Source organism: Engystomops pustulosus, chromosome 4 (assembly GCF_040894005.1).
Source record: "Engystomops pustulosus chromosome 4, aEngPut4.maternal, whole genome shotgun sequence".
Classification (NCBI taxonomy): Eukaryota; Metazoa; Chordata; class Amphibia; order Anura; family Leptodactylidae; genus Engystomops; species Engystomops pustulosus.
The window spans coordinates 175,145,963-175,160,910 of NC_092414.1; the positions used below are offsets into that span (position 1 = coordinate 175,145,963).

The following is a 14,948-nucleotide window of genomic DNA, read 5'->3' on the forward strand; positions in this document are numbered from 1 at the left end:
AAATTAGTCTGAAAGATTTTCTACTTTTGCAAATACATTAGGGCTCATTTACTAAGGGCCCCACGGACCGCACTTTCGACGACATCCCGGCGATTTCCGTTTTGTGCCGCTGGAACAGGTATTTGAAAGGGGTTTTGGTGCAATCGCGCCGGCTTTCATGCAACACAAATGGGGGGGGGGGGGGGGGGGCGTCAGACAAACCGGCGGATTTGGACAAACCACGGGTTTTAACTTCATAATTGTGTCGCAAGCCAAGCACTTACATACACCTGGAAGAAGAAGGTGAACTCCGACAGACCTGAGCGGGGAGCAACACATGCAGGATTCATCCTCGTCGGACAGTCCGGATCAGGGATCGTGCAGGGACCCGGTAAGTAAATTTGCCCCATTGTGTTACTTATCTTGTTCGAATTCCAAGTTACAGGATATAACACTTTTATTATCAGGCACATATTGTTGTCCCAAATGTATGCATCTCAGCATAGTGTACTGACTGCAGGAATAGTGAAATGGTCTGTTAGACAGTGGAGCCAGGATGCCATATTGGATCTATATCATATAGAATAGATTAATGTTCTTACAAGATGTTGCACTGCATATATTAAATCTGGCAATGTATTGCACATAGGTAAACCCTGGTAGGTTCCTCTGTGATGGGAACACTCAAAATAATGAATTCTGTGATGGGAGATTAACTTTTTAGAATGATTCACAGCAAATCTCAAATTGTTGCTTGCACATGAAACAATGGCCAAGATTTATTAATCTTGCACGTTTTGTAAACAAAGTGAACTTGAGCCACATATACACAGTGGGAAACATTTACTTACCAGGTCACCGGAGTTCACATAAAGTGCATAGTCCGATTTACTAAGATTGTGCGCCCGATATCATGAATGTGTTACTTCCCCGCTCATGTCCGCTCAAATTGTGACACAATCTGAAAAGTTAAATCCTGCACTCAGTCCGAATCAGTTGGATTTGTGTCGCATGGAAGCCGGCACAGCTGCGCCACAAAAATGGTTGTGTGTGCCAAAATCCCAGGGCACACACTTCTTAAATACCTGTGCTAGCTGTTTACCCCCGAAAACAGTACACAGTACGACAAAAGTGCGTGCCCGACCCTTACTAAATGAGCCCCAATGATCGAAGATATATGAAATCTGCTGATTTAGCCATGTGTGTAATGTGCATGGAGCCAATGGCAGACGCTAAAACTCAGCTTGTCCAGATTGTAATTGTATCTAGTCTGCAACATTTATTGTATGCCAGAATCAAAAGGATTTCCAAATGTGTCCAAAAATTTACTAAAAACTTTCTAAAATAATCATTCATGTAGTTCATTGCTTCGAATAAAGTTTTGTGCAAGATTAAAGGGGTTTGCCCATGAAAGAAAGTTCTCAAATTTTAATACCCCAGTGATGTTTACACAATAAAGATCATTTTTAACCCCCTTACTTTAAAATTAAACAGTGTGGGACCCTCTAAGCCAACACTTCATGATCCCTCTGTGCTAGGAGATGCTGTGTGCTGACAATGTGCTTAGGTTGTCATAGTACAGGGTTTATCTACACTTTTATTTAGCTTCTGAACTTTCTACTAGTATTTGACACATAGAAAAAGAGAGATGAGACAGATCAGAGATGATTACATTCATAAGATGGATATAAAACACAATGGGGCTTATTTACTAAGGGTCCAACGGCTGCATTTCCGTTGGGGTTTCCGGCATTTTCGGGGACTGCGCCGCTGGGACAGGGATTTAGAAGGGGATTGTGTCGCATGCGATCGGATTTTGGTGCATTGGCACCGGCTTTCATGCGACAGTAATTGGGGGGCTGCCGTCGGACGATCCAACTGATTTGGACAGAGCGCAGGATTTAACAGTAAAATTGTGTTGCAAGCCATGCACTTACATACAGCAGGAAGAAGGCGGACTCGAGCGGGAAGCGACACATGCAGGATATTGGACGCACAATCTACGTGAATCGTGGGAGAGTTCATTCTCGTTGGACACTCCGGATTGGGGACGGGTAAGTAAATGTGCCCCAATGACACTCTCAGCTCTGCTGACTCACCTAATCAATAAAAAAAACAGTCAACTCAGCTATAAAGACCTTATCTGTCTGTAGCTTGTAGAGTAGGTCTATGCAGGCTGCTGCTTGCTGGCAGGAACTGCCTGTGTCTGAGTTGGTCAGTAATGCAGGAGGGGAGGGGCAGGAGGCAGAGAGCACTGCAGTGTGCAGAGAAGAGAAGCTATTCATGAGAAGAATCCGGCCATAATCAGAATATTTACATCCAGGGACAACCAAAATTGTAGACATTGGGACTAATAGAGACAGGTCAGAGACAAAAATACAGGATTCACAGATATAACAGTGAATTAGAGAATGTGTAATTTTGTTATCCTCAGTATATTTAATCTTGTTTCCTTGGGAATACCCCTTAAATACAGTATTAGGTTAAAGGGAACCTACCACCACGATTCTACCTATAAAAGGTAGATCGGGTGGTAGGTGGATGTAAGGGACGTAGCTGCGCGCCCTTGTCCGACAAGCCGGCTACTGCGCATGCGCAGAACGCCATCATGACGGACGAGGGCGCGCAGCTACGAGGAGCTGCGCGACGCACGCAACAGGGTAGGAGGAGTAACGTGGCTACTGGGGCGTGGAGTAGCCGCGCTGTGTAGCCTCGTGCCCGGCTACTCCACACCCCAGTAGCCGCAGAACGAAGTTTACATATTAGTTCAATAAAGTGTACCAAAAGTTAGCGGGGACGTGAGGATTAGCTATAAAAAGAGCTTACATCCACCTACTACCCGATCTACCTTTATAGGTAGAATCGTGGTGGTAGGTTCCCTTTAAGCTTTGTTCTTAAGGTTTTGTTTCACCTTGTTGTTATTAACCCCTTACTGACATGTGACGTATCAATGTCACACATCGGCTGCGGGTGTATGGAGAGGGCTCACAGGCTGAGGCCTGGCAGTTCTCCAGCAGGTGGTGTGTGCAAGAAAATAGAGGGAGAGGCTGAAAACATAGGTTTCTCCCTGGGGCAGCCCCAATGTTTAGTTAGGGAACCCTGGTGTTGGGGGGGCTCCATTCATGGTAGATAGCCGGCATATAACTTATAGTTCTTTATTTTGGAACTGGCAACGGACACAACTTCAGCAACTGGATAGAGATAGCTGGTTGAATTTGATTCCTCAGAAAGGTTCTCACAGCCTGGTAAGGGAATTTCAGGCGGGGCAGATAGTTGGCTGCTTCAGCAGCAAGGTAGAGCAGACTGCTAAGGATGTAGATCTGCTCGGGGCCTGGGGTGCTCAGGGCAGCATGCCACAGACACCTGTGCTTCTTGTCCTGTCCTGGGAAGAATAGAGACCCGAGAGCAAGCTTCTCCCTGGTAAAGAGACCCAGAACCTTCCATACCCAAGGTTTATATAACCCTGGGGAGTCTCCCTTCGTATTACAATTGTTATAGCACATCTCATTGGTCAAAACAATATCAGTATTCCTTCATAGGCAGAGAATTATCATTACCATTATCCAGGACTTGACACCATCAGTGAGTTGGTCAGGCTCACTGAGAAGCTCTATGGCATGAAGAGGGATTTAGTTTCGCAACACCTGAATTAACCCTTGCATTGGTGTTGTGCATATGCACCCGGTCTCACCGAGTCATGAATATGCCAAGTGGCCTAGCGGCAAATTTTAGAGCAGGTCCAATTTCAGCTCAGGCAAGGACACAGGGCTACCTTTAAAGGGAACCTGTCACCAGGAGACCCATTTTTAGCACTCCCCCAGTTCCCACAGAGCATAGTACATACACTGCCAAAGAGTTTTTGTATAAAAAATAGGTTTCCCTGAAAAAAAGATGTGTCATAATGTACCTTTCAATGCCATGTGCTCTGTGACTATAGAGGAGAAGTCCCCCCCCCCCCCCCCAATGTGTCCTTTTCAAATATATGAATAACGCCCATCATATATTTAAAAAGAACACATGGAGGAGCCGTTTTCCAAGGGTGGGGGGGGGTGTAACTGCTCCTCTTTAGCCACTCCCAGGTGACAAGTGCCTAGTCATGGAGCACATGCCATTGAAAGGTGCTATATAACATATCTTTTTTTTCTGTAAAACCTATTTTTTTTTTTTTTATAGAAAACCTCTTTGGCAGTGTATGTACTATGTACTGTGGGGACTGGGGGAGTACTAAAAATGGATCTCCAAGTGACAGGTTCCCTTTAAGGGGTATGGACAGCTAAGCCTAGTGTACAATTAATAAGTAGTATATTCAGAATATCATGGAGATATTTTTAAGTAAGAACCTCAAAGAATTTCCTCCCAGTCATTAGTAGGGTCTCCCATGACAACTTCCCATTGGGACTTACTCTAGGCAGTAACATCTTCCCTCCAGTACATAAGGAAAGAATTACAAGTATAGAGATAATGTTTTTGAGGATGTCCTTCATTATTTGTGTGGCTGTACAGAAGTCTGGGAATTGTGGGTTAGATGGGGCCTTTGTTAGGGTTTTTTTAAGTGTTACGTGAAGTGTTTGTCTATTCTTCTCAGATCTTGGTCCTGTGTTTGTGACTTTCCGTAGTCAACGCCGGCAGCCATACCGGTTGTAATTGGTAAGTTCTCTTTAGAGGAGTATTAGATAAATCCTGTTGCACTGTATAACCATAGGTCACTCTTTTGAATCAAGGCCAATGTAGTAATCTCTACTAAGCGACCAGATAAACCTTTCAGCCAGGACAAGTGTGGGCAGCTCCATGCCATATCCTCGGCGTCCCTGGAAGCACACACTCTCAGGGATTTCAGGTTGTTTAACATCCCCCGGACGTGTGCTTAAGGCTCACACACAAAGCTCGGCATTCACACAACGGCCCTGAGAGGGATCTGGCATATTGAGTTTCAGTTTTTATTTCCACTACACGAAGAAACAGAAAAGATCCTTTCTACAGAGAGAAACTTACAAGACTGAACTTCACATACCCTCTGTCTAAACAGCCAGGGCTTCCTCTAAATCAATCACCTCTTTCTACACATGAACACATTTAGTATATTTTTATATCAGACATGAGCCACTCTCAGCAAGAGCTCACAATTACGGTGGACATGGACGAAACCTATAGCCTTGATCAACCTGGAGCAACACTTTCAAACATATTCTTGCAATGGAAGTACAAAATGAAAAGGTGTTCTCAGGCCAAGCTCACACCTCACTGCTGTTCGGTGAGTTTTCCACTGCACTTTTTCATAGAGGAAAAATCATGGAGCCAAATGTTACAGAAATATGAATTGGGGCTCATCCATACAGTACAGCCATGCACCCAAATCCTAGATTTCATAAACCAGAACACAATTTATCTAGTTGCTATTATAGATATTACAGCTGTGGTCCATTGGTAGTCTTGTTATGCCGATGGAGCACCAACAATGAGGAGAGTTGAGCCTCTTGCCTCGGGCAGCACCCATTGCAGCAAGGTGGGGGCAGCAGCAGGGGCTACAAATCAGGATCTGCCACTTAAAATAGTTTTTCTACATACCTATCATACATGTCAGCATTAGTTACTGTTACAAAAAAATAACACAATATATTACTACTGGATGGGCAGAGAAGGCACCATTCTCAGGCAGCTATGGGTTTAAGTTCACCCCTGTGTACTGCCCCAAATTGTCTAATGCGGAATGATAAATCAGGCTTAGTTTAAAGGAAGTCTATTACCTCCACAAGCACATGCATGTTATTTTATTTTTATCTGGTTGAAAGCTAACAATATTTCAGTTGAAGTACATTGGTATGTTAAAGGCAGGGCCATATTTTCCCCTAGACACTGTGGACAGTCCCTGGGGACGGCAGATAAGGGAGGAAGGTGGACAGCGGCGAGTTTATTTCTATAAAAAAAAATGTTGGCTGCTCCATAGACTACTCGCCTCTCTTCCTCTCCCTGCAGACCCAACTATTACTGGCAGCATGAAGGAGCTCAAGGACCTTATTAATTTCAGAAGCAAATGACTGATCAAATGCTTTGTCAGGTCCTTTTCATGTTGCCGGTCATGCTGGAGTCAGAGAATGGGACAAAAGATTTTCTTTATACTGTTGCTGGGACTAGTTATGTATAGCAGGTGTGTGTGGGAGTGAATGGATGTATGTTGTAGAGCTGTATATGGGAATGGAGGGGTGTAGCAGAGCTGTGTGTAAATGGATAGATATTTCAGAGTGGTCTATGTGAATGGATATATTTAGCAGAGTTGTATGTGCTGCGTTTGTGAAAGGATATTACACAGCTGTGTGTGTCAATGGATGTAGTAAAGATGTGTGTGTCAATGGATGGAGTAGAGCTGCGTTTGTGGGTAGAAGGATGGATGTAGCAGTGTTGTGTGTGAAGGAATAAAAAGTATATTTTTTATACGTCATTTAAATTTAAACAGTTTTAGGGTTCATTCACACTGCCGTCTGCGGGGACGTACATGCGGCCGCAAATCTGTGGCTGCATATACGTCTCCATAGATGGCAATGGCGGCACGGCGGCGGTATAGTGCCACACAGGTGTGGCACCGTTCCACAACGCACACCAGGAAAAGATAGAACATGCTCTATCTTTTCCCTGGTGTGCGGCCGTGCGCCGCTATTTCCTATGGAGGGAGGAGGGGCCACCTCCTCCTCCTCTCCAGCACACGACGGTATGCCCGAAAGGTGGGCATACCGCGTGTGAATGCAGCCTAACAGGGTATAAAATATTTAAAACACTGTTTTTTTTAACTTGCATTTCACCCTAGTTATTGAACTAGAGACTAGATAGTACCCAGCCCTGTTGGTGATGGAAAACAGGATACATTTTTTTTACAAATATTTTATTAAAATCAAAACTTCAAAGTCTGCAAAAGCAAAAATATTAAACTCCCCTCCTGCTGGGCCCAGTGCTGCTCTCTTCTAGAAAAATGCTGGGAGTTGTGGGCAGAGGTGTTTGGTTGATGGCAACAATAGAAGGCGTAAGCATCAACACTAAATATGGCCCTGTTTAAGAGTTTTAGGTCATTTTATTAGCCAGAAAACCCCTTTAATGATTTGTTTTATAGGTCAGCGCCTTGTGAAGCAGCAAGTTTAAAGTGAGAGAACCATCTTTCCAATCAGTAGGCAAAAATTATTGAGGATTGGTCCCATTCCATTAACAACCTACAGTAGCAGCTAATATTCTAACAGCAAAATGAGAAGTGGGTAGTAGAGTGGGTGGAAGGGTGAGATCCAGAGTGTGGAGCCCAGGCAGCTTCTGGATCCTGCACCCGCACACTCAGCACATCTAGTACCTGGGGATGGAAATGCCACTGGAAACTGAGATGTTATCAATAGGTTTAAAAAAGAAACCACGCTGCTGACAGAGATCCCAGGAACAGCACTGCAAGTGTGAATGTGGTCAGTCAGCGTGGGAATGCGGTATGTCAAGTAATGCCGAGCTGCCAAGTCTCCAAGAATTTCAGCACTTTCACACAGCTATGTACTTCTAGTTAAGAGGCAGAAATAGAGACAGCAAAAGGTGAGAGGGGCCTGGGAAAGAGAAAAGATCTTTATAACAGCGCTTGCTCGGCAGACTTTAACACCTGCTAATGAAAACACATCAAAGCCAGAACTGGCCCAGTAAAAAGGATTACGGATCAGTAAAATTAGGGACAGGTTCAGCACACTGAGAAATGTAGCAGCAGCTTCCCGCACCATTTCTTTTGTACACCTGAAGCCACAGTTATTTATATACTAGATGCCATTAGATGGGGGATGATACAAACTATGGCAAGGCACAGGCTAAAAACATTCACATCTCACAAAAATCACATCCCCGATCATCTACAGATCTGTAAAGAAACCGCAGGGACCTGCATGCTATACACTGCTCATTATAAGAATTCTAGAACAATTTCAATACAAATATCCATTTTGGGATTGGAATTCAAACCAGCTGATAGCTTAGTAAATCCAGAGCTGCTTAGGACTATAGCCAATGGTCCTGCCAATCCAAGAAGACAGACCAGTATTATTTACTTCTGCTTTTCATTTTTAGAATCTAAGGGGGTCATTTATCTTATCTGTTTGTTTTGGCTTGTTTTTTCATCTGCTACTTTGGTAATTTATCAATCTCACTTTTTCCTTTTTTTTTCAAATCTCTTTTTGGAGACATTTGTTACAAATGTCGCAAACATGTGGCACAAATCTCGCAAGTCATTTCCTTCCTTTTTCTAAGTTTCCCTTAAGTATGGTTGCGACAAAAAATGTTGCAAATATTAGACAATCTGAAATGATAAATGTCATGTGCGACATTTAGCACATCTGGAATAGAAGCTAAATGTGTCTTATTGACAAAAAACAAATATCTGGCGGTCATTTCAAAATGTCCCCCAAAAGACACAAAAATTACAATGTGCCAAAAAATGTTTCAAAAAAGAAAGAAAAAACAGGAAGATAAAAGGAAAATAAAATAAAAATAAAGATAAATGACCCTCTATCTTCCTGCATTCTATTACCTTGCATATAAAGGAGTACCGTATATACTCGAGTATAAGCCGACCCGAGTATAAGCCGAGACCCCTAATTTTACCACCAAAAACTGGGAAAACCTATTGACTCGAGTATAAGCCGAGGGTGGGAAATGGATTGGTCACAGACCCCCCCCCCAGTATATAGCCAGCCAGCCCCCTATAGTATACAGCCTGCCCCCAGTAGTATACAGCCATCCCAGCCTGCCACCAGTAGTATACAGCCAATCCAGCCTGCCCCCAGTAGTATACAGCCTGCCCCCAGTAGTATACAGCACTGCCCAGCTTGCCCCCAGTAGTATACAGCACTGCCCAGCTTGCCCCCAGTAGTATACAGCACTGCCCAGCTTGCCTCCAGTAGTATTCAGCACAGCCCAGCTTGCCCCCAGTAGTATACAGCACAGCCCAGCTTGCCCCCAGTAGTATACAGCACTGCCCAGCCTGCCCCCAGTAGTATATAGCACTGCCCAGCCTGCCGCCAGTAATATACCGCACAGCCCAGCCTGCCCCCGGTAGTATACAGCACTGCCCAGCCTGCCCCCAGTAGTATACAGCCTAGCCCAGCATTAACAAAAATAATAAACTTATATACTCACCCTCCGGTGGCCCCGATCTGCAGCGCTGCTCCCCCGATGTCCGCGCTGGTCCTCTTCTGGCTTCCGCGCACGTCCTCTGTACATCGCCCGGGAGACAGCAATGGCGGCGCCCAGCGCGATGTACAGAAGGCAGAAGAGGCGCCGGGAAGCCAGAAGAGGACATCGGGGGAGCAGCGCTGCAGAAGAGGACATCGGGGGAGCAGCGCTGCAGATCGGGGCCACCGGAGGGTGAGTATATAAGTTTATTATTTTTTAAGTATTTTTTTAACTCGTTGTGACTCGTGTATAAGCCGAGGGGACGTTTTTCAGCACATTTTTTGTGCTGAAAAACTCGGCTTATACACGAGTATATACGGTAATTTCATAAAGAAAGTCAAGATACTGTAATATAAGAAGCCTATGACTGATACCACCATTATGGGGTAATTTCATTCTATGCTGCAAACAATCACATAAGTCATGTGACCTCAATTACCTTGACAAAATCCTCTCGTTCCCAAACGCAAGTCTAAATGCATCTGCAACATCCCCCACCGGGGCCTAGCCTTTTCTCGGGGCCTGGAGTCAGCCAGGGCCCGCAGTACCTGAGTGGCTGGCGGTTGCGGCCTAGGCACGCTAGTGTCACGGTGCTTGGTATGGGGAACCGGAGGGCTGTCCTACAGCCTGGCAGGTCTCCAGCAGGGTGGTGTTGGCAAGAAATGATGAGGGAGAGGCTGCTATAGCGGATCTCCCTGGGGCAACCCTTTGGTGTATAGAGTATGGGTCTCTGTGTGATGGACAGGGTGCCTGTGATGATGGTAGTTGTAGTAGCAGGGACCAGACGGAGGCAGAGGTTGAACAAAAACAACTTACAGTTCTTTATTGGAACCGACAGGAACCGCAGCAACGTGCCTTTAACAGAGTAGTGGAGTGCTGAGATGTACTTGGAGGGAGCCACAGGAGGTAGATCGCCAGCCTGGATGCAGAGGGCAGGCTGGGAGGTAGCTGTGTCCTAATAGGAAGCTTCAGCTTGTCCTGGAGTGGTTCAGGTATCACCCTGGAAGGTAGGATGATACCCCTTTCCTCTCTCTGTCTAACTCACTGCTTGGTCTCACTGAACTGACTGTTGGAAATCTCCAACCGTCACTTTTTCTCAGCTCTTGGTCATGTGGTGGTTACTCCTCCAATTACATCCCAGCTTACAATACATTAGGATAAGACATGTGATTGGATGACACATTTTACATCACATAAAGCAATTAACTCCTGCCTTACCAGGCAGGATCTACCACTGCAGAGTTCATCTGTGTTATCTAGTGTTATGTAGTGACATGCTGTGAGGCTAATCAGACCCTACACAGGCTGCAAGCTACATGGTAGGACGTATTTGCAAACACAGCTCTGCCTTGCATCGGCGAGGGTGTTGCACATCTGCAGTGGGATAATCTCCTCCCTGCTGTTCTTGAATTGTGACCTTTTGTTTGTGGCCATGTGTCAACAATTCACAACTCGATAACCACAGCTCCGCAGTTGGCTCACAAAATGGCGGCGCATTTACTAAGGGCTTTACGCCACACTTTTGTCAGACTTTGCACATTTTTGTAGGCTTGCAAAGGTATTTAAGAAGTGTCGGTGCCGCTATTGTGTCTCATGCGACTCCATGGGGGGGGGGGGGGGTGCCCATGGTCAGTCCAACTGATTTAGACCAAGCACCTTATTTAACATGAAATTTGTGTAGCACGTGTTAAAAGTGCACCACAAAAAAGTTAGTGAACTCTGTCTTGCTAGTGCGGGGGAAGCGAAAGATTCATGATTTCTGGCGTATGCTCTTAATGAATCAACACACTGAGCATTGTACATGGAAAGAGCACTTTTAGTGAAGTTGGTCACATTTATCAAAAACAGTGCAAAGTACTCTGTGCAAAGTGCTCTATGTGCAGTTTCCCTGTGTAGTGTTCAGAGTGCGCCTGATTCGATTTTGGCGCACCTTCTCCATGAATCTGGTGCCCCCTGCACTGCTCTGGAAGATTGCACCATTTTTTTGGTGCACTTTGTTCATGTTGCAAAATTGTGGCACACGTCAGACAAAATTGTGGCGCATTGTCTAAGCGCTAACACGCGCCTTCAGGTGCACATTTTGTCTGTCTGGCGCAGACACTTTATAAATACATGTACAAACAGTTTGCACGTCAATGCAAAGTCAGTCAGAAAACATTTCAAAAACAGTGGTACACACTTGGGCACATTTATCAATCAGTCTGAAAGTCAGAATATTTCCAGTTGCCCATGGCAACCAATCACAGCTCAGCTTTCATTTTACCAGTGCTCATGAATAATTTAAAGGGGAGCTGTGATTGGTTTCCATGGGCAACTAGAAATATTCTGACTTTCAGACTGCTTAATAAATCTGCCCCACTGTTCTTAATTGTGGAAAAACACAGGAAAATGTTGATGAAAAAAAAGGTTGCAATGCAATAAAAATGGAGTAGTGTAAACCACAATCTGCATGAATGGAAAGGTAAACTCCATTGTTAGTTCTAAAGACAGATGTCTGATGTCAATTAAACTAACTAACATTTAGACTAACTTAACTGAACCTCTAGTTAACTTATTGATTAGCTTACAGTTGACTTTATAATAAAATGGTCTTTATAGAATTTTCATTACGGTAATTATTTTGCATGTGATCCTTTTGGAAGTGATGGCATAAAATATTACCTTTGCTCTGCACAGCTAGAGTGTCAGTGTGGAATCCACATTAAAAATAATCACTCTCATCCACAAAGCTCTGCACAATGCCGCACCTCCCTAACTCTCCTCTATCGTCTATAGCCCAACCCAATGTTATAGTACGTCCTGGTGCACGTAAGGGTTAAACTACTTTTATTCTGTTTCCTGGCTGGACCATTATACAAGCTCTTATACTTTTTGTGTCACCCCCTTTATCCTCAGACTGTAAGCTCTTGCGAGCAGGTTCCTCACTCCTATTGTTCCATATGACTGTGTTTTCACTCTTTCATGTCTTATATTAGTTGTATATACCCATTATTTGTAAAGCACTATGGAATATAATGACACTACAGTGCCTTACGAAAGTATTCAGCCCCCTTTTTAACTTTTATTTATTATTCAAAATAACAATATATTAAATTGTACATAACATTACATATCAATGTGTCCAAAGTTAACACATTAAAAAAATGGCATACAATAATGATATAGAAACATGTGAACCTCTCTTTTTTTCTTCTTATTACAACTTATATCCTTTATCATCCCTTCCCCATCACAACCTCACCCCCACACACAAAAAACCCCATCCCTCACCTCACTCCCCCACAGCCCCAACAATAATCTCTCCTCTATAAACAAGTTAAGAGACGTCCTAAATTGTCATTTTTTCCTAAATTTGTTCATATCATTATGCCCCCTTTTCATTTTAGCAAAACCTTTGGCCAGTATACATCGGTTAACCAACTTTTTCCACATCATAACTGGAATTATATACTTAACAAATAAGTGTGAAACAACTGAAAATATGTCTTATGTTCTAGGTTCTTCAAAGTAGCCAGCTTTTACTTTGATTAATGCTTTGCACACTCTTGGCATTCTCTTGATGAGCCTCAAGAGGTAGTCACCTGAAATGGTCTTCCAACAGTCTTTAAGGAGTTCCCAGAGATGCTTAGCACTTGTTGGCCCTTTTGCCTTCACTCTGCGGTCCCGCTCACCCCAAACCATCTCGATTGGGTTCAGGTCTGGTGACTGTGGAAGTCAGGTGATCTGGCGGGGCACCCCATCACTCTCCTTCTTGGTCAAATAGCCCTTACACAGTCGGAGGTGTGTTTGAAAAATAAATGATGGTTCAACCAAATGGAAACTGGATGGAATAGCCGCTGCAAGGTGCTGTGGTAACCATGCTGGTTCAGTATACCTTCAATTTTGATTAAATCCCCAACAGTGTCACCAGCAAAGCACTCCCCACCGTCACACCTCCTCCTTCACGCTGGGAACCAGGCATGTAGTGTCCATTCGTTCACATTTTCTGAGTCGCACAAAGACACGCTGGTTGGAACCACAGATTTCAAAGCACAGATTTCCACTGGTCTAATGTCCATTCCTTGGGGTCTTTAGTCCAAACAAGTCTCTTCTGCTTGTTGTCTGTTCTTAGCAGTGGTTTCCTAACAGCGATGTTACCATGAAGGCTGCTGCACACAGTCTCCTCTTACCAGTTGTTGTAGAGATGTGTCTGCTGCTAGAACTCTGCGAGGCAGTGACCTGGTCTCTAATCTGAGTTGCTGGTAACCTGCGATTTCTGAGGCTGGAGAATCGGATGAACTCTTGGTCTTTTCCTGGGGCGGTCCTCATGTCACCCAGTTTCTTTGTAGCGCTTGATGGTTTTTGCAAATGGACTTGGGGACACTTTCAAAGCTTAACCAATTTTTCAGACTGACTGACCATTATTTCTTTAAGTGATGATAGCCACTGTTTTTTTTAATTCGCTGCTTTTTTCTGGCCATAATAGAAATTCTAACAGTCTATTCAGTAGTATCAGCTGTGTATCCACCTGACTTCTGCACAACACAACCCCATTTATAAGGCAAGAAATTCCACTTTAAACCTGACAGGGCACAACTGTGATGTGAAAACTTTTTCAGGTGACTACCTCATCAAGAGAATGCTAAGAGTGTGCAAAGCAGTAATCAAAGTAAAAGGTAGCTACTATGAAGAACCTAGAATACAAGACATTTTAGACATTTTTTTGTTTCACACTTTTTTGTTAAGTGCATAATTTCACATGTGTTAATTCAGAGTGTGAATCTACAATTTTTATAGTCATGACAATACAGAAAACTCTTTGAATGAGAAAGTGTGTCCAAACTTTTGGTCTGTACTGTATTTTTATATTTGAAACCTGTGGCAAAAGGTAGAAAATTTCAAAGGGGTCGAATACTTTCGCAAGGCACTGTAAATAAAGATTATTATTTATAATAATTACTATACATACATAAAAAGACCTACCTTGACTGGCAAGCATGTGTATTGCACTTCCGGACCTGTGGGGCAGGACGTGGCACATGAAGGCACATGGTGTCATTTACAATCAGCATGGTTTTGTTCACCATTTTTGTGCAAGACACAAGAGTCCTCCTTTCACCTGGAATAAAGTGGGTTTTTACATATGTAAATGCAGGCCGAATATCCACACAATACCATCTAGATTCTAGAAAAGTTCTTGTTTCTTGACTGACTGATATTTGACATATCTATACAATGCCAGTACATTATTGTTTTATATAAGAACTCTTTGCGGGACTTTATGGTCTCTTATAAACTCTGTTTGATGGTGTGTATCATAAGTTATCCAAGACAATCTGTATTGTAAAGGAAATGGACACATTGCACAAGCACAGTTCCTTCTTGTGATAAACTTCACATCTGTTATATTGTATGGGCTTTAATCTCTGGATCCTATGCAGCCAGCATCTGGTACACAACACAAGATGGCTCTTATTAACTACACATGTAATAAGACCAAAGTGTCACAGAAGTTCGCCATACAAAGAGACATTAAAGAAGTTCTCTGGGAAAATTCTTTATCTTCTAGTCTAATAGTAAAGGACATCCGGTAAATAGCTATGCTGTTAATTTTCGGGCTATACAAATCCTATTACGTCTTCTACTTAGATCGGAAGTCAGTCTATCTGTGTATCCCTATATCACTTGTCTCTGATTCAGAAAGTCAGAGAACAGCTGAGTAATGGAATGGAGTAAAACACCTACAAAGAGAAATAACTGGATAGGACCAAGAAGGCAAGTTATCACAATAACATGGCTCACTTTAGGTCTAG

The 14,948-nt window shown here is 43.6% G+C and overlaps 1 protein-coding gene across 2 annotated transcripts in view; it reads right to left on the bottom strand.

The window, feature by feature from the left end:
- The window catches only part of ADAMTS17 (ADAM metallopeptidase with thrombospondin type 1 motif 17), a 145,800-nt gene that overhangs the window by 18,282 nt on the left and 112,570 nt on the right, over positions 1–14,948 (bottom strand). For both annotated transcript variants that reach the window (XM_072148604.1, XM_072148603.1), the window contains one exon: positions 14,119–14,254. In XM_072148604.1, coding sequence (XP_072004705.1) covers positions 14,119–14,254 — 136 coding nt within the window. The remainder of the gene's footprint in view (positions 1–14,118; positions 14,255–14,948) is intronic.